General features: G+C 41.1%; 1 protein-coding gene across 2 annotated transcripts; it reads left to right on the top strand.

The window, feature by feature from the left end:
- The first annotated feature begins 258 nt into the window (after positions 1-258).
- Positions 259-2,139, top strand: LOC147446657 (uncharacterized). Of its 2 annotated transcripts, XM_086526272.1 has the most exons (8): positions 259-431; positions 484-513; positions 600-761; positions 841-960; positions 1,053-1,106; positions 1,214-1,377; positions 1,484-1,660; positions 1,750-2,139. In XM_086526272.1, exons 1-8 carry the CDS (start codon positions 309-311, stop codon positions 1,976-1,978), a joined length of 1,059 nt encoding a protein of 352 aa, XP_086382398.1. In that variant the 5' UTR covers positions 259-308; the 3' UTR covers positions 1,979-2,139. The 2 variants fall into 2 exon arrangements, with proteins under 2 accessions (XP_086382398.1, XP_086382399.1); XM_086526273.1 differs by having other exon boundaries at positions 259-761.
- Positions 2,140-20,473: the final 18,334 nt, after the last annotated feature.

Consider the following 20,473-nt stretch of genomic DNA (forward strand, 5'->3'; position numbering starts at 1 on the left):
GTGCTACCCCCTACCCTCGCCAACCAATCATCATCAACGAAGCTTTTCTCTCCCCACTCTGCCAATTTTGATAGAGTTGGTGCTACCGCCTCGATCAGAGCACAAGACAAAAACTATGTTCGGCTGACAAAAGCGCTTCCCTCCAAGATCTTTTACGTCAACTTTACCCCCATTGGGTTGGCGTGTGAAACTGCTTTTACATTACATGGCTTAGTTTCTATAGATGTTATTTTTGCAACAACTCCCTCATTTGACAATTGTCTTGCATCGTTGCCTTTGATCAGCGCTCATCGTCATTGTTTCTGACGATGAGCGCAGGAGGAGTGACATTCATCAGAGGGCAGCTATGGCGGTTCGATCAGAGTCAAGGTCCGAAGAGATTAGGAGCGAGTAGTCGTCCTGGCAAATGCGTCCTCTCTGTGAGATGTATGGTAAATAATGGACCCGAGCAGAATGTAAGAGCTCGTCGCATCTTACCTGCAGTGGTACCCACACCTCTATCGTCGCGGAGAGGTGCGTCAAGCATGCGTATATTTATAATCTCCGATCTGCACACAGATTACACAGAAAATTTGATGTGGGTGAAGGGCATGCCCCAGGATTTATTCATGGAAGATACTCTTATTGTGGCTGGTGATGTTGCTGAAAAGCTTGAGACGTTTGCGACTACGATGACCCTGCTTAAGGACAGGTTTAAGCATGTGTTTTTTGTGCCCGGGAACCATGATTTGTGGTGTAGGGATATCGAGGAGGGCAATAATGTAAACCAATTTTCCTTCTTTCATGATTTCTCCCCAGGCGTTGGGCTGCCTGATTGACTTGATGAATGCCTAATATCAGATGCACTCTTTGGAAAAGCTGTGGAAAATCCTTGAGATCTGCTGCAGTTTAGGCGTCGAGATGCAACCGAAAGTTGTTAAGGGAGTGGGGATTGTTCCTCTCTTTTCCTGGTATCATCAGGCAAATGTTTGAGCTTGTGGTTCAATCTGATGGGGCAATCTGGAAGTGCTAAATGACTAACCTTTGACTTTGCTCCTTCTATAATGTTTCAGAGCTTTGATAAGGAGCCGGACATACCTGGCTACAGATTCCCTCCTCTGAAGTTCGTAAGCTTCTTTCCATTCTTTGTGTGCGTCGTGACTCTTTGATGTGCATTTGTTTATATTTTGAATGATGGCCTATGTTCATATGTTTAGCCCCGTTGCATGTCCAGGTATGCAGAGATTTTCAGGCATGTAAATGGCAATTCCCGAACTCCACTTTGGGAGACACTCTTGCAGTGTATTTTGACAATATGAACTCACAATCCTGGAATGCATTGGAGAAAATGAAGAGGAGTGCTCACCAAGTTATCTCTTTTTCACATTTTCTTCCGAGGTCTCTCTGGGCGCATTTTTTCATTGAAGCTGATTCTAGCTCCCTTGGGACTTTTTTCTTTGGAAATTTGTTCTTTCTTGCTCAAATTTTCAATCTTTCTCTGCAGATTAGAGTTGTGTCCGGAAAAGCGCATGCTTTTCTATCCAAACCTTCCCAAAGTTGTTGGCTCCGACTATTTAGAGGCTAGCGTCAGGAGGGTTCACGGTATAGAAGGCAGCTTGTCAGCATGCCATGTGTTTGGGCATACTCATTTTTGCTGGGATGCCACTCTAGATGGGATAAGGTAAGACTGATTATGCAGTTTTAATGAGGAACTTTGACGAAAGCTTTAGGTTTGAGAAAAGCATGCGCATTTTGTTTCATGCAATGCAGATACATTCAAGCACCTTTGGCGTACCCAAACGAGAGGCTGAGAAGGATTAATGGAGGTGGGGATTGGCTTCCTTTCTGCCTTTTTAATTCTGACAATGGAGGGTTGGTGGATGGTCCTCTGCCCTTTTATTGGTCACAATATTACCATACAAATAAGAGGGATCCCAGCAACAATCAGCTTGCACCTTGGGTCCACCAGTTTTACAAAGCAGTCAGAGACACGACATAGGAATGTAGAGGGAATAGCATAAATGTTGTGGGTCATGCTGCCATTACTCAGGTCTTCAGGTATAGCCTTATGTGCATTCTATAAAGTTCTAGACAAGCTATTTTGTCCTGTATATTTTTTTGTAATCTGTTCTATTCAATTCATTTGTTTCTTTGTCGTCCCCTTGAAGGAAAGAAAAGCTTGCTTTATCCTACTAACATTATTCAATAGTGCTGCAGCTTGGTTATGGGCATGTAATGTGCGTATATACCAGGTGAACATTTCGTGTATTACCTTCATCGATGTGCGAAAAAGTTTCGAATTATTAATTTATTGGCACGGTGGCTTCAATAAACCCTAAACCCTAACCTGAACCCTAAATTCTAAACTGAAGCTGGTTGCCTTCTTTCTATCTGGATGTACATGAAACACATTGGTGTCATGAAGTGCTATTTACTGAGCTTGATGGTAGTAATAAAATGGGCTCTACCATTGATACGTCGATTTCAAGTCACTCGGGCATTTGTGGCAAAAGCAAGGATGTTATTTTGTCTCTCTTGATGTTCCGTGGAGCTCTAGCCTTATATATATTTTTTAATTTTAAGTATCCATGAAACAGCAATTTTGCAAAGAAAGCAGTGGTAAAATGCTCAGAATACTTGAGTTATAAAATACTATCAATCTATACATTCTAAAGAAGATATCAAGAGTTTGCATGTACAAATTCTTCAATCTTTGATCACGTTGGAGGTCAAAATAGCAATTTTATCTCTATTGTTCTCATAATGGAGGACATGAAAAGAGAGAGAGAGAGAGAGAGAGAGAGAGAGAGAGAGAGAGAGAGAGCGCTTGGTAAAATATTTAGACTCCCACGTTCTATATTAAAACAATCAATATATTCTGTATTTTGTTATTGTTCATGGTATTTTTACAATCCTACATGTTCTTCAATGATCATTGCATTTCATAAAACCGATACATCCCAAGCATTTGACGACCACAAGCAGAAGTTTGTTATCACAAACATTTCTGTTCTTGCAAATGTTGCTTTGTTGCGCCGAGATTGATTTGTGAAAGGTCTTCATGAGAATGGGACAACTTTGTGATGCAATCCTTGTGAATCCGAGGAAAAGTGCCTTTACCATGTGTTTTACTGATAGTTCCCACGTATTTTCTAGATTTTAGGAAATTGCAAGATTTATTATATTCATGGACGGTAGGTAATGATTTATTGTGTCAATCCTTTTTTAGTTGGACTTTGGGTTACTTCTTGTTTGTTGTGCAAGTGCATCACTTTGCTACATTTGGCATTGAGATATAAACCTTAATTTTTTAAAATTTTGGTGCGCCTTAGCATCTTAAGTATAGTTATGGTATTCGTTTAGGAATAGTTGTATCCTTGTGTGCTAGAGGTTGATGCCTTTATGAGAAGGGCTACTTTCGATGATCATATGGTATGCATAGTCTTAAGTGGAAGCAACCTACTTACTTTTTTGGTAGATGAAAAGCCTTATTGTAGACTATTGTTTGTAGCGGTATCATTAGGAAAAGTTTGGACTCAATTTTGGTCTTTTTAGCGTTAGAGAGAAAATGTAACGCGATCAATGGATGGCGGGCTATTGTAACGGTAGTTCGGGTTTTCTTTGTTTTTATTTCAAATTTTGGTATTTTCAAACAACAGTTTTTAGTTGCATAAAAAACCTTAACAATAATATACGTTGTGATTTGCTCGAATCTTTCTTTCAGGATCGAATATAGAACAACGTACTATAACTCACACTCACTACAGTTGTGTGCACTTTTTCGATAGGAGAGACTTCATAGTATTTTCGTTCATTCTCATTCATTTGCGTTCAACTAACTATTCTGTTTGTATTTGACTGTATTGTGTTTGCACTAAAAAACACTCCCCCTCTCACATATGTGCTGTGCATCTTGTCATACATAGATGAATCATTAATGGAGAACAGAAGACTTCGACGACCATCCGCAAGTATTAAGTTTGTCGAAAATTTTAATAGCTTCGATTTGGACAACGGTCAATGGCTTTCTATCCCCATTACAGTTGGAAGCTGGGTTCTCTTGCAGATGAGGAAAAGAAAGCGCACGGGCAACGAGTTTGTGAATAGTTATAAAGGTAGGGTGAAACTTTCGCTTGTCACAAAAGAGATTCTCATTGAACACGCATATATGCACTCAGAGTTGCGTCTACGAACAACGCGACAGGATTTTCAACAAACCGACAAAATTGTAATTTTTCTTACATCCATAATGGTCATTCGTGTATTGTGTGTTTAATTTGCCAGTTGTGCAGATATTTATCCTTTCAACAAAGAAATTGGCAGCCGGTGGATTGCATTATTGGTATTTTTGATGCATTTCATGCAATTGTGGGAGAGCTACTCTATAATACCATCGCGCGAAGAGTGTTGCCTCATAGGGGGGTTTTTTTCTTCGACCACTTATATAATGCTCCATGTTCTGCACTTGGCTTTGGCACTCTAGAATATCTCCTGGTTCCTTTGAAGGACAGTCCAGAGTGGTCAGTCCCTTTATCTGAAACCTCTGAGTGTTTAAAACTAAAGCTCCATCAGGAAATACAAAAGTGCTTAAGACCAAATACTGCTAGTCGGTTGGTAAAGTTTCAATCTTCATGTTCATACATGTGTTGATTGACTTTTTTAATGATGAAGAGATTAAGAAGACAGGAACTATACTACTCTGCAAGACAGAGAAATGCCTCGATTTTCTAGATGAATCTTGGGATGTCCATGATTCTGATGGCGTCTTATGTAAGGTAAATAAGAAGTCTATTGTGTGTAAGTGTATGATAGCTTCTTAAAGTTTCATAGCTTTCTTTCACTACATAAGGTGGCATCGAGTGAATGGTCATTTGGTAGCTTCGCACCAATGACCTTAACAATCCTTTGAGAATGCTTGAGGTATGGTGTAGACCTGATCTGCTAATTGTTCTTAGCATTCGAGACAATGTGACACTACGACAAGTGCGTAAGGATTTGGAAAATGAGGTTGACTTCAGCTTGCCTCCAAGATTTCTTTTCCAATGCAACATGCGAAAGGTAGTATGTTTTGTATGTAAACATTAATGCTACGGTAATTATTTTCTTGTTGGTTATCATCACAAAATATTGGTCTAATCTAACTGTTCGATTAACTGTTGTGCAGGTGCCTCAAAGAAAGGAGAAGAAGACATTGTGCACAGAGGTAAAGGATGACAGACTGTTTCTAGTGCAATGCAACTCTTGATAGAAGAAGGTGGCTCACACAATATATCACATTGCTCTATACTACGAATATTATCGAAAGTTGTTAACATCAAGTTTGCAGTTTACATTCATGCGAAATGCATTGTTAAGGAGTTTCTTGCAAATAAAGTATGAGAACAATTATCTTTTCAAAATCAACTCAAGTTGTCTTTACATTGCGTTTAATAATGTACACTGTACTAATGTCCAATTAAATCTTAATAGCTCTCATTTACAATTGAGGGGAGCTCCTCCTAGCTTGATTATCATGATTAAGATGCAAAGGCTCATGAGACGGTCTGGGGGTTGGGTCATGGGCTTGGGGTTGAGGAAAAGATTGTATAGCGACCTCGTCTTCCTCAGTAAAATTACAAAAAGACTAGAGATCGAATGGCCAGAAACACGAGGGGAGGCACGTCCGGGTGCTTGGTCTGTCGTTGGTGGAGGTGCTATTTCGTAACTCCGAGGTGGACGTCAAGATTGTGGTCGTGGTGGTGGCACGGAAAATGCATTGGCTATTCCTTCAGGATGAGTCTCCACAAGATTGATCATATTCTGGATGATCATCGTCCTGAATGCCTCCATATACAAGTTTGAATAATCTGCCAGGTTCCTTGCTTGCAAATGAATTCCATAGCTTTTATATGTAATTGAAAGAAATCATGTGTGCAAGGATTACAAAAGCGAAACATTGCACTTACACTTCTATGCTCTTGAACATAAATGCGTTCCAGAAGAAGCTTCGTATTTGCAAGAACTCTCTATTCACAAGAACGTGCATCGTCTTGCTTTGGAACCTTGCAACTCAAAATCAACATATCTTCCCAAACACTGTTTGGGTCAATGCTTCCCATGCAGCAACAAGCTTCTGAACATTGTGATTCCACAAGCTAAACCATACGCAGCATGTGTCAAAAAGTAGCGACTGCGCAGCCCATACATACCAAGCCCTACACCAAAAATTGAGACTGTTGCTTGCTTGTTTAGCATCATCACCTTGTCGGTGTTCCATCGGATGGCCGCGTCTCCTAGATATCCTGAGAGTGTTTTCAATACAAAAAGGGGAAATTTAGCCTTGTCTTCGGAGAAGCTGGAATGGAAGTAGAGGAAATTGTTAGAAAATAAGACGTAGCTAAATAGATTTTTGAGTAGATTACTTAATGGAGAGAGATAGATTTCACACACAAGAGATTATAGAGTAGAGAGGACACACGATATACGTGGTTCACCCAATGTGGGCTACGTCCACGGGAAAGCTCAAAAGAAGAAGTAGTTTACAAAGGGATTAAACCCTTGATAGAGCTCCCGCCTTGCTTCACTCTCACCACCTCACACTCACCTTGTTGCATCAACTTTACACTATGAAATGTGTGTAGAAATGGCCTCCTTTTATAGGCCAAAAGGGCTGCCCTCTCTTATGAGAGACAGCCATGTGTAGCCGCCCTTGTGCGAATAAGTCCAAATCGGACCCTCCAATCCGCCCATGTGTGGCGGCCCTTGAGAAGACAAGACCGCTTTTGAATTCGGCCACCGGCCACCGGCCATTGACTTCCGACCACCGGCCATCGACTTCCGACCACCGACCATCGGCCATTGACTACCGGCCACCGGCCAACCGACCGGTTGTTTTTCGACCACTTTCCGACCGCCGTCCAACCATAATATTCCGGCGAAAAAAAAAGTCTCGGGGGCCTCCGCCCCCGAGGCCTCTAAAGTTGCCCTTGATTCTTGTCCGTGAAAATTTTGGTTTCGGGTGAGTGATTTTCCTTCACGCACGATGGCTTCTCCTCATAATGGGGGCCTTACAAATGTGCGCTTTTACCACAGAAAATTACAAGGGTAAATCAGGCTCCATACTTAACAATCTCCCACTTGGAGACTGATCTCCAAACCAAACCTGTGACTGATTTCCATTCTGGCTTCTTATCCTTGAATGTCGATTGAAGATGAGCAAAAGCTCAACTTCTCCTTGTTGACCACCTTTGTAAACATGTCTGCAGGATTTTCACTTGTATGCACCTTTCCTAGATTTAGCTGTCCCTCTTCCAAAAGAGTGCGTATGAAGTGATATCTCACCTCAATGTGCTTTGTCCTTGAATGAAAGGCTGAGTTCTTCGCAAGATGGATAGCGCTTTGGTTATCACTGTACAAGACACAATTGTCTTGTTTGAATCCAAGCTCTTCTAAGAATCTGTGAAGCCACATAATTTCTTTGCTTGCCTCCGTCATTGCTACATACTCTGCTTCCGTGGTAGAAGTGAAACCACTTTCTGCAGCTTTGAAGCCCAGCTTACTGCTGTGCCTCCAACCGTGAACACATAGCCAGTAGTGCTCCTTCGAGTATCTGTGTCACCTGCCATATCTGCATCAGCATACCCTTCTAGAAAAAAATCAATTCCTCCAAAATACAAAGCATTTGTTGTTGTCCCTTTTAGATACCTAAGTATCCACTTCACAGCTTGCCAATGCTCTTTACCTGGGTTGTCCATGAACCTACTCACAACTCCCACTGCATGTGCAATGTCTGGCCTTGTCCAGACCATAGCATACATTAGAGAACCTACCGCTGCAGCATATGGAACTTAAGACATATAGGCTATCTCCTCTTGTGTCTTTGGACACATATCCTTCGTTAGTTTAAAATGACCAGCCAAAGGTGTAAAAATTGGTTTTGCATTTTGCATTACAAACCTTTCTAGTACCTTCTTGATGTAATCTTCTTGAGATAGCTTTATTGTCTTCTTCGTCCTGTCCCTTGATATTTTCATACCAAGTATCCTCTTTGCAGCACCTAAATCTTTCATTGAAAAAGATTTGGACAACTCCCCTTTTAGGTCTTTGATGTCCTGCATGTTAGCACTTGCAATCAACATGTCATAAACATACAACATTAGGATGATGAATTTCCCATCTCCCAAATTCTTCGTGTAGACGCAGTGATCCGAGTTGCATCTTGTGAATCCATGATCCAACATCCATCGATCAAACTTCAAGTACCATTGTCTTGATGCTTGCTTTAAACCATACAAGCTCTTTTTTAATCTGCAAACCATTTTCTCCTTACCTTTTACTTCATACCCCTTTGGTTGAAGCATGTAGATTTCCTCCTCTAAGTCACCGGGCGGGAATGCCGTATTTACATCCATTTGCTCGAGATTTAGATCATGAGTAGCCACAAGGCTTAAGACAAGCCTAATTGAGTTCATTTTTACAACAGGAGAAAATATTTCATTGAAGTCAATACCTTTCTTTTGAGAAAAACCTTTTACCATAAGCTTAGACTTGTACCTTTTCTTCCCACCTTCTTCTTCCTTCAGCTTGTACACCCATTTCTTTTGAAGTGCCTGCTTACCTTTAGGCAACTCAACCAACTCCCATGTTTGGTTGCAATGTAGTGAGTCCATCTCCACTTGCATGCTCTTCGTCCATTCTTCTTTGGATTCATGTTGCATAGCTTCTTCGTATGATTCCGGCTCTCCAGAATCTGAGATCAAGAGATGGTTGAAGGAAGGAACAAACCTTTCTGGAGGTCTACTTGCTCTTGTAGATCTTCGGGGAATAGGTTGAGGCTCCTCATTTGGTTGACGTTGTTGCACATTGTCACCGTTTGCAGTCCTTGAGTCTTCACCGTCCTCAAGCTTCATGTACTCATCACCTGTTTCTTTTGTTTGTTTTCTTTCCAAGTAATCTTTGTACATATTTTGTTAATTAAAAATTACATCCCTACTCCTTAATATTTTACCATCTTCAGGATTCCATAGGCGATACCCAAAGTCTCCTTCTCCATAGCCAATGAAGAAACACTTTTTGGACTTTGCATCTAGCTTTGATCTTAGGCTTCTATCTATGTGCATGAAAGCCTCACACCCAAACACTTTGAGAAATGCATAATTCACTGGTTTACCTGTCCATGCCTCTTCTAGAACTCCTCCATCCAATGCCGTTGAGGGTGACCGATTGATTAAGTACACAGACGTACTTACAGCTTCCGCCCAGAGCTCAAGCGGTAGGCCTGCATGTAGCCGCATGCTTCGTGCTCGTTCCATGATTGTCCTGTTCATCCTTTCCGAAATCCCATTTTGTTGAGGTGTCCTTGGGGTTGTCCTTTGCCTCCGAATGCCATTGCTAGCACAAAAGCTTTCAAAAGCTTGGCTGCAATATTCGCCTCCATTGTCGGATCTGAGGCATTTAACCTTGGTACTTATTTCATTCTCCACAAAGGCTTTCCACCTTTGAAATATGGAAAATACATCGGATTTATTCTTCATGACATAAACCCATGTTTTTCTAGTCGCATCGTCTATGAATGTTACATAGTACAATGAGCCACCAAGTGATGGTGTACTTGCAGGACCCCAAACATCAGAATGAACCAACTCAAGTTTTTTATTTTTTCTTTCATTTCCTGATTTTTGAAATTTTACCCTCTTTTGTTTACCATAAACACAATCTTCACAGAACTCTAAGTCCACTTCTTTCAAACCTGGTAGAAGCTTCTTTGTTTGAAGGATTTGCATTCCTTTGGCACTCATATGCCCAAGTCGGTAGTGCCACACCGCACTATCAACTTCTGTAGTTGCTGCACAAGCTGAAGGTTGCGTGTTAACAATACACAAGTAAAGTGTACCGACTTTTTCTCCCTTGGCAACCACCAAAGATCCCTTTGAGATCTTCCACCGTTTGTTTCCGAATGCAATGTTGTGACCTTCATCGTCCAATTGTCCTGTAGAGATCAAATTTTTACGAAGAGAAGGAACATGCCTAACATCTTTAAGCTTCCATTCATTTTCGTTAGCAGTTTTGACAGAAATTGTACCTTTGCCAACAATCTCACAAGCTTCATCATCTCCCAAGTATACATACCCAAAATTACCTTTGGTGTGGTCTTGGAAATATTGCTTGTGTGGTGTCGCATGGAATGAAGCCCCGGAATCTACTATCCAAGAATTAGACACATTGTCTAATGAGAGAATTAGAGCATCTTGCTCTACTTTACCTGCCACATTGGCCTCCAACGTTGGCTTGTTGTCTTGAGACTCTGTCTCCTTCTTCTTCTTGGACCAGCAATCCTTCTTGATGTGGCCCTTCTTGCCGCAGTTCCAACATTCAAGAACTGACTTTGTGCGTGACTTGCTCTGCCTTGAGCAATCACGACCCTTTTGGTTTTTGAACCTCTCCTTAAGCCTTCCTCTTGTTTCCACTGATAGTGCAGCACTTGATGATTCTCCTGTGCTTCTCCTTCGCATTTCCTCGCTTAGGAGAACACCCACAACATCATCAAACTTAAGAGTATTTGTGCCAATAGAATTACTTACAGCCATCACAAGGCTGTCCCAACTATCCGGTAGAGATGATAGTATAAGGAGAGCTCGCACTTCGTCATCGAAATTGATTTTCACTGATCGAAGTTGACTTATGTTTGTGTTAAAGTCATTTAGGTGTTCTGCAACTGAACCATTCTCTGCCATCTTTAGATTGAACAAGCGCTTCATAAGAAATACCTTATTGGATGCCGATGGTTTCTCGTAGAAGTTGTCAAGTGACTTCATCAAGTCCTCCGTGGTCTTCATCTCCGAAACATTGAAGGCCACCGTTGACGCCAAGCTTAACCGGATTGTTCCCAGTGCCTTTCGATCAAGGACAATCCATGCTTCATCTGCCATTGTTGCGGGCTTCTTCGCAAGACCGCCTAGTGGCAAATAGAGGTCCTTCTGGTAGAGATAGTCTTCAATCTGCATCTTCCAATGTTGGTAGTTTTTGCCGTTGAACTTCTCAATCTTGAGCTTCCCTTCCTCCTCCATAACTCCCACTCAATTCAAGGAATCTTTTCCTTGAGATAATTTAGCTACGAGCAAACCTTGCTCTGATACCAGCTGTTAGAAAATAAGACGTAGCTAAATAGATTTTTGAGTAGATTACTTAATGGAGAGAGATAGATTTCACACACAAGAGATTATAGAGTAGAGAGAGAGAGAGAGTACACACGATATACGTGGTTCACCCAATCTGGGCTACGTCCACGGGAAAGCAGCCACTCAATTGCTTTAGCACTTCAAAAGAAGAAGTAGTTTACAAAGGGATTATACCCTTGATAGAGCTCCCGCCTTGCTTCACTCTCACCACCTCACACTCACCTTGTTGCATCAACTTCACACTATGAAATGTGTGTAGAAATGGCCTCCTTTTATAGGCCAAAAGGGCTGCCCTCTCTTATGAGAGACATCCATGTGTAGCCGCAAGTCCAAATCGGACCCTCTAATCCGTCCATGTGTGGCGGCCCTTAAGAAGACAAGTCCGCTTTTGAATTCGGCCACCGGCCACAGGCCATTGACTTCCGACCACCGGCCACCGGCCATTGACTTCCGACCACCGGCCATCGGCCCTTGACTACCGGCCACCAGCCAACCGACCGGTTGTTTTCCGACCACTTTCGGGCCGCCGTCCGGCCATAATATTCCGGCGGAAAAAAAAGTTCGGGGGCCTCCTCCCCCGAGGCCTCTAAAGTTGCCCCTGATTCTTGTCCATGAAAATTTTGGTTTCCGGTGAGTGATTTTCCTTCACGCATGATGGCTTCTCCTCATAATGGGGGCCTTACAAATGTGCGCTTTTGCCACAGAAAATTACAAGGGTAAATCAGGCTCCATACTTAACAGAAATTTGGAATGTTCAAATTCTCCAAGTACTGACCAAGAGAGGAATTCTTTCCCAAGTCTCCTTTACCTCGTCCACAGGGACGAGGAATGAAGTTATCATCATACTACGAGCTACGATAAATAAAAGCTAAGTGTTGGTATATACACATGAAACTCTCATATAGGGAAGCAAAAACATATTTATACACGAGTATACTTCTGATTTTCTTCTTCTTCAAGTAATGCAGCATTCCATAAGTGAAGTGTACTCTCGTTTGCAGAGGATGAGGACGGTGTCAGTGTCGTTGATGGAGCACTTCTCCCCATCTCTATGATTCCAACCCTGTCCTGTACCACCTTGAACTCCGACTCCATTGGAAGCGTCGCGGCACATGCGGTTGCATACTTGTATATCATTGCTAGTGCCTCTGTTGGTTCGATAAACTCACCCATTGTTACATGAGTATCCATGACAAAATGCTTGTCATTGGTAGGGTCAATTATACTGCCATCCTCTTGTAGATTTTGAGTGACTATAGCAAAGTAGTAGTCCTCTCTTAAGTCAAACAATTCCATAATGTCATTGAGGATTACATAATGATGATCACTGATGGGGACGGTAGGGAGCACATTTGTTGGCAAAGCTCCATATGGCAGCTGAACACCTTCTGCAACACACAAAGCACCACTAGGCGTTTGCATCAACTCGCCACTAGTGACTAAACGATGATTGCTCTTGGCCTCCTCCGCTGTGTCACGGTGATCATCCAAATTAACATTCAAAAAGAATATAAACCCAGCATAGTATTCTGCAACTCAACACTTTCGATTATGTACGGGATATCTGATGTCATTCCTACGAGATTGCAGTGGCAGCTTGAGACTGCTTCTGTGAAAATATCTTTCTTTAAACGATCAAAACTAATATCCTTCATAGGAACATATTGGCAACCCCCAAACTCAAATGTGTCGTTGATCGTATGTCTGATAAAACTTTGCAAGGAAATGTGATGCATAAGCCAAAAACTCTTGCAATGAGAAGGCAAGATTGAAAATAGAATTGAATTCCTGTTCCCACAGCTGAAGCTCAATTCTATAGAGAAAATGATACAGCTTGTCTTTGGGTGCCTCATTAGAGCAAGGCAGCTCCTCCTCTATCTCGATCTGAAAGGGATCCATATATGGAGAGAGGTAAGAAAACTTAGGTTGTTGACACTAAAGAGTACGAAGGGAGGACTGACTTGCCTCCTATATATAGACTCCTTAGAAGCTTCGACCAGGTCATTTCAGTCACCCTTATGATTGCATTAGAAACAGGGCAATGAATGCGACACAAAGACCGAGGCAAGCTCCATCATCCCTATGACACGTGTTCTTCATGCGGTGAGTACCGTAGCTATATAAAGCACCTTTACAACACACTCCAAAACTCGCTCACATCTACACAACGTAAGAGGTATGGAGGACAAGAAGAGAGGAAAGACGAAGCTTTCCCAAAAGATGATGGTGGAAGAAACTGTGTGCAGAAGGAGGTGGGGGCGACTGAAGAATGGCAATTTGCGCGTGAGAGAGAATGCAGGAGGGAATGGGGGGAAGAAGGAGGCGAGGAAACAGAGCTTAGTTTTCAAAAATGCAGAAGATTGAGATATTCGGCATTGAATTCAGTAGCCACCGCGCACAATGAAGTGTTATCATGACTGGAATACTTTTTGGGGTTTTTTAATAAACAGACCTTGCATGAATAAGGTATCTAGATTTTAGAAAACAAGTATGAAAAAGGGTTAAAATGAATTTTCTATTATCTCTCTTTACGCTAACATGGCATTTTTTACAAGGCCCAAATTTAAGTCCAAACTTTTCCTAATGTGTCTACCAATCTACACAATCTTGTGGACCAATATACAACACGCATTATGGGTTTTTACTTTATTGGAAGAATTTGTAACTGACTTCTGTTGAATTTGGTCAAATTCCCAATTGCTTGCCCACAATATTGGAAGATATTGGAGGTGCCTTTTTCTGAGATTTGAATAGAAAGAGATGTAGTATTTGTCTATTAGTCAAGTGAGAACATTACTTTCTCACTTATGGAGCATTTACCTACCACAGTCCATGCAAGAGAATTTCTCAGCTTAAGGAGATACCTTGATGAAGGTGCTATTGGAAGGGATTGTGGTGATGAGAATTGCAATGGAGAGCCCACATTGTGGCTAGGAGAGGAAAGTGTGTAGGTCTAGTCATGGGTTGAAAATGTGAGGGTGAGTATGGGAAAAATCATCAAGCACTACATCCCCTAAATGGTGAAATGCAGTCCTCATGGTGCTTTGTGCCGAAATTAAGTTTAGAAGATGTTCTTTTGGCTCAACTTTCTTTGCCAGAGAAATACTTTTCTTTCAATCAATGATTGCGAAATCAACAAATGCAACTTTTGTTGAGCAAACACACAACCGGAAAATTATCCTTACCACGATGCTAAGCATCTTTGTTAGAATGAAACTCCCCATATGGGAAAAAGAGCTCCACCATTGATAGTACCATGCATCCTTCATGTGCATTGTGAAGGTTTTCAAAATAAAGTCCGGTCTCCTCGTGCTCCAACTCCACCAACATCTGAATGGTGAGATATTGTGGTGGCGTAATCCAACTCTCTAGGATTTTTCTCCACCATCTACAACAAAAGATATTTTGCATGTGATATTTCAACAATTTTGTGTGCGCGCACGCGCGCGCGCGTGTGTGTGTGTGTGTGTGTGAGAGAGAGAGAGAGAGAGAGAGAGAGAGAGAGAGAGAGAGAGAGAGAGAGAGAGAGAGATTTTATTATCGTCCTCGGAGGTCAAATATGACCTATGGGACCGAAGTTACATGTGATGTAGTATGCGTGTGGCTAATGAGTGACTCTTGATGCTCAAAAATTGTAGTGATGAGAGCCACAATGGAGAGCCCACATTGTGGTTGGGAGAGAAAAGTGTGTAGGTCTAAGTTTTGGCTAAAAATGTGAGGAAAGCAAGTCCGGATGTGACCAAAACCTGAGCACTCTAGTAGTGTGTGGTACTCAGAATCTCGAACGAGCAGTGAGCATAATGTGCACAATCGGTTTGACTCTTCTCCATTGCCCCAACGCCCTGTCTCACATAGAAGGGAGTGGGAGCTAAGCCGAATGGCTGCGATAGTGCGTATCATTGACAAGGGGATAGGATCAAGCATATAAGTGTGAGTACGATTTTCCCTTTCAGCGAAGAACATGGTTTTGTAGTTGGGGGCAATACAGGTGGTGTAATGTATAAAGCATGACCCACCGGATTTCTCCCAAGCCGTAATACATTGGCGTTGTAGAAAAGCTTCATTCACTTGCGAGTCAATTGAGGCATCATGTAGCAAGTGTAATGCATCTCCCAAACCACTTATTTATGTCTTGCATCCATCCCGTGCTTAAGATCTTGCTTTTATGCGTCTTTTTAACTTTTTTGCTTGCTTCCCATGCAATTATAGGAAGTCGATGTGAGGGGTTTTGACGCATCTTTATAATGTACTCCACAACCCTTTCCATGCCCATAACCTCAATTGGAAGAGATCTAGACTCAAGGAAGTAGGCGCATATATGGTGTTTGTGTCTTAACTTGGAGAAAGTTTGTAAGAAAACGCTTTCGGACATTCTCAAACTCTTTCCAAGTAGATTTTAAGATGCTCCCACCCCACACTTCAACTCCATAAAGAAGAACAAGTGTCACTAATGTATCAAAAAGATATTTCTTGAGAGCCCAACAATTGATGTTTCCCGCATTACACGTTCTCAAATGCATAGTATGCTCTCTTTCCTGCTTCCAAACGACAGATAACACATTCATACCACTTGTGATTGGCCGGAACCTCAAGGCCAAGGTACTTAAAGCTCTCAACAACTTCAAGTGTCTCATTGTTGTACACAATGCATGGCTTCTCCTTATGGTTGGTTTTCACAAGCATAACCTTTGTTTTGGATTCATTCACAATCAGCCCACTATGCAAGTAAAAGTTCTCAAGAACAACCATAAGCTTTTGTGTATCTTCTGAAGTGTGTGCTAGAAGCACTATACATCTGCATACAAAAGCATGATTACTGCATTGCAAATAGTGACCTCTTCAATGCGTTCTTCTTGCATAAAGTCAAGTACCATTTGTTCCAATTGATCGATGCATAGACCAAAGAGAGTTGGTGACAACGGACATCTTTGTTTAACCCCAATAGTGCTTACAATTTTTTTTGAAATTCCTCTTTCCTGCGCAATTGACACATCGCCTTCTTATAGATTAGAGAAACTGCAAGCATAAACTCACTTGGCACTTGGAGTTCTTTCATTCTTCTCCACAAATTGTTACACAGAATCGTATCAAAGGATTTCTTAAAGTCCACAAAACAACAATACAATTGCTTGCTTTTCACTTGACTTTCATCCATGAGAACACGAAGAGTGACAAGATGATCAATGATTCTATGGCATCGACGAAAACCCGTTTGTCATTTTACACACTCGTCGTTCTCTTCAGCCCAATCACTCAATTTCATCTCCATTATGCACCCAAACAACTTTGCCATAAGAGACCCAATCATTATAGTCCGCTAGTTGTTTACATTCTTTACATCCCCTCCTTTATACAAAGGCTTGACCTTATTAGTACTCCAATGATAAGGCATACCATGTTGAAGTGCAAGGTTGAACATATCACACATCCACTTATGTGTAAAATCTTCTGTCCATATGATCATCTATGGCTTGATACCTTGATGATCTCCCGCTTTGAGAGTGGCCAACTTTTCAAGCCCACCGCATAAATTCTGAATAGTAAAAAAAGAGGGCATACATGGGAGTTAACCATAAAATGATGTTTTTTTCAGCATTTGGTTGCTCGTATAGTTTCCTACAATGTGTGTACATATCCACAAAACTCAAGTTACAAAAATTCTAACCCACTTGCCCCTTAAGTTTCTCCAAAATCTTCCACATGTACGTGCCTTTTCTTGGACTTAAAAAATTTGTTGCTTTACTTCCCCCCATCTTCTCTTCTTCTTTTGAGTCAATGCCTTGTATGTATGCAAATACATTTGATAGTTTTCTTTCTACATAGTTGCATCAAGCTTTATCAAGGACTTTCGACCATCTTCACATTCTGTATCAAACCACCTTTTGCGTGATCTATCTTTGTTGATACCATGGACATGCTTTATGGAAAAACATAACTTCGACACAAAAAAAAATAACTTTCTTGAGAGCTTTCCATTTAGTTTCCAATGGTGCATCATATTGAAGCTTTGTCATCCATAACTTTTGCTTAACCATTTCAATGTACATTGGTGACCGTTTGAAATCCATACATAGTGATAACTTCTCTTCCTTTGGCTGAGATTATCATGTTTAGTTGCTTCTCCATACGCAAGGTCAATACATAAGGTCCGATGGTATGATTTCGGGGTCCATTGGCCAAACATAAAACTCTTTATGCGATACATGATGGCTTCGGAGAGTAGCATATAGTCAATCACACTATCCCCATTATGTTTTCTACATGTAAATCCATTGGTTCCACTCCACAAAGATACACCATTGGCAATGAGCATACATGTGCTATCACACGTGTAAAAGTAAATTTTTATTGTGATCTGGCTCTTTCTCATCCATTGAAGTAGATCATACAAGTGAACTTTCTCCAACTCCCTTGAAATGTATGGCATATCAAATTGGTTAGTATCATGTTGCAATGTTTTTGTGCGAGCATTCATATCCCCTAAGATAATAACATCACCTTTGCCTTTGAAATACGCAATGTCCTCTTTTAAATTAAAAAATGCATGATCTCTATCTATACAAGCATAAAAAGGGGATCATGATGAGGAATATAGCAACCGGCTACAAAAATGGGTGCTCTTTTTGGTGTCATAATTTTGAGCCATACATAAAGTTTGTACTTGTTATCTTTCACAATTGATACAAGATCTTCCAATATTTTCATAATCATACGTGCTATCCCTCCCTGCTCTCTTCGTTGCTTGAGATTCTTTGACCACATCAATGAATGGACATTATAATCCTCCAAGCCGTTATTCCTTTGTGTTCATGCTCCCAAGTTTCAACAAGAAGTACAATATTGGCTTTGCTTGTTAGTTCATCGATGCCAACCCCCGTATTCCATGGGTATCCATTGCAATTCCAAAAGAATTATTTCAATTGTAACTCGGTCTCATAGGTCACGCATTCCTATTTTCTCGAGAAACTTGTGTCCTCCTTGCTTTTCTTATTCCTTTTCTCATATACATTGCGAAACATATTTTGTTGCTTAATAGTGCAATCTTCATATACAAAACATTTTGTATTCCTCAAATAGATCCAACTATTATCAAGGATAATCTTTCGTTTGGTCTCATCCGGCATGGTGTATACAATTGGCCGTGTGTGTGACTCTAGTAGTGTGTGGCTCTCAAACTTGGAGTAAGCATAATGTGAAAAATCAATTTGACTCTTATCCATTGCCCCAACACCTTGTCTTGCATCGAAGGGAGTGGGAGCTAAGTTGAATGACTGCGATAGTGCATATCACTGACAAGGGGATAGGCTCAAGCATGTAAGGGTGAGTACCTTTCCTCTTTCAACGAAAAACATGGTTTTGTAGTTGGGGGCAATATGAGTGGTGTAATGTATGAAGTGTGACCCACCGGATTCCTCCCAAGCTATAATACATTAGTGCTTGGGAATCAATTGAGGCATCATGTAGCAAGTGTAATGAATCCCAGCTCCCAAACCACTTCTTTATGTCTTGCATCCATCCCATGCTCAAGATCTTGCTTTTATGCGTCTTTTGAACTTTTTTGCTTGCTTCCCATGAAATTGTAGAAAGTTGATGTGAGGGGTTTTGATGCAGCTTTGTCATGTACTCCACAATCCTTTCCATGCCCATAATTGCAATTGGAAGAGATCCCGACTCAAGAAGTAGGAGCATATATGATGTTTGTGTCTTAACATGGAGAAAGTTTGTAGATAAACAATTTTGGACATTCTCAAACTCTTTCCAAGTAGACTTTGAGATGCTCCCACCCCACACTTCAACTCCATAAAGAAGAACCGATGTCGCCAATGTGTCAAAAAGGTACTTCTTGAGAACCCAACACTTGATGTTTCCTGCATTCCACATGTTCTCAAATGCATAGTACACTCTCTGTTCCTTCAAATGATGCATAGCACATTCATGCCACTTGTGATTGGCCAGAAGCTCAAGGCCAAGGTACTTAAAGCTCTCAACAACTTCAAGTGTCTCATTGTTTTACACAATGTATGGCTTCTCCTTTTGCAGTTTGTGTGCATCCTCTAAAGTGTGTGCTAGAAGCACTACATCATCTGCATACAACAAAAATATGATTATTGCATTGCAAATAGTGACCTCTTCAATGCCTTCTTCTTGCATAAATTAAAGTACCATTTGTTCCAATTGATCAATGTATAGACCAAAGAGAGTTGGTGAAAATGGACATCATTCTTTAACTCCAAAAGTACTTGCAAATGATATCGATTAAACGTCGATTTGGCACATCGAATCCCAATGCTGCAGATCAGTTATACAAAGCATTGGGTGCAAGGCAATCAACTTATGGGTTGATGGCCACATTTATCTAGGTGATCCAAAGACTAATGCACCACTACCCTTTCATAATGTCACTGAGCTTCTGCATTTTATTGGAGATGGAAGAGACAGACTGTTTGGCTACTGCTGGAGATTGTATTCAACTTTTGTCAATGAAAGGGAAGCAAGTAAATATCTCTTGGCTGCCTATTCTTCACTGCAAGAGAAGTCTACAAAAGATCTACAACAAGTTAGAGAGGAAGCCAACAAGAAGATGAAGCAGCTGAACAATGAGATGGCGAATTTGAATGAAAAAGTACAGCGACAAAAAAAAGAGCTGGAGCGCTGACTAGACAATTATGTTAAACTACAACACACTTCACGGAATATGCGTCGAGAATCAATCATCTCACATACATTCCCCTAGGCTACCACATTCGTAAGCGCAAGAGACAAGCGATGTCCTTGCTATCCTCAAGTGGTGGAGCTCGAAAGAAACGTGTCCGTCAAACTCGATAAGAATACTTTGCAAGATTATGATTTCCTACATGTTCTACAGGTTGGTGTAACGGTAATTCAATATGCAAAAACTTGGCTCGAATGATGATGGGAATCGATACGGATGCTCAAACAACCGGACGTGCTCTGCTGCAGTATATCATCAAGCCAAAGGAGTTGGTTGAGCTATTAGATGATCCATCCAATGCTGGCATTGCTAATGTTTTGCGGCAAAAGTATTTGAGTGAGCTAAAGAGTATTGTGTCACCTCAAGAGATGATGCAGGTATGTGACAATGCAGGAATAAGTTTCAAGGCCTATGAAGCTTTGTATAGAAGTGTCACACTCGGTCATCCGACAAAAGCTTTGTTTCGGTTTCTGCCAACGACTTACAATGTCAGTGTTGCAAAAAAGTGCGCCAATAATGATGTCATGCCATTAGAAGACAACAAATTCTTCTGCTACAACAAGTTCAACAATGTGTATGTTGACTTGTAGAAGCTCCAAGAGTCAATGATAAGATTTTATGGATT

This window comes from Adiantum capillus-veneris, chromosome 12 (assembly GCF_014529385.1).
Source record: "Adiantum capillus-veneris isolate H3 chromosome 12, ASM1452938v2, whole genome shotgun sequence".
NCBI classification, from domain to species: Eukaryota; Viridiplantae; Streptophyta; class Polypodiopsida; order Polypodiales; family Pteridaceae; genus Adiantum; species Adiantum capillus-veneris.

What these genes read in the sequence shown, in the direction of transcription:
- LOC147446657 (XM_086526273.1), top strand. Translation starts at nt 309, where the DNA reads ATGAGCGCAGGAGGAGTGACATTCATCAGAGGGCAGCTATGGCGGTTC. An exon ending in ATATCGAGGAGGGCAATAAT is followed by an intron (nt 762 to 840) that starts GTAAACCAATTT and finishes GCCTAATATCAG; the next exon opens with ATGCACTCTTTGGAAAAGCT. An exon ending in GCCACTCTAGATGGGATAAG is followed by an intron (nt 1,661 to 1,749) that starts GTAAGACTGATT and finishes CATGCAATGCAG; the next exon opens with ATACATTCAAGCACCTTTGG.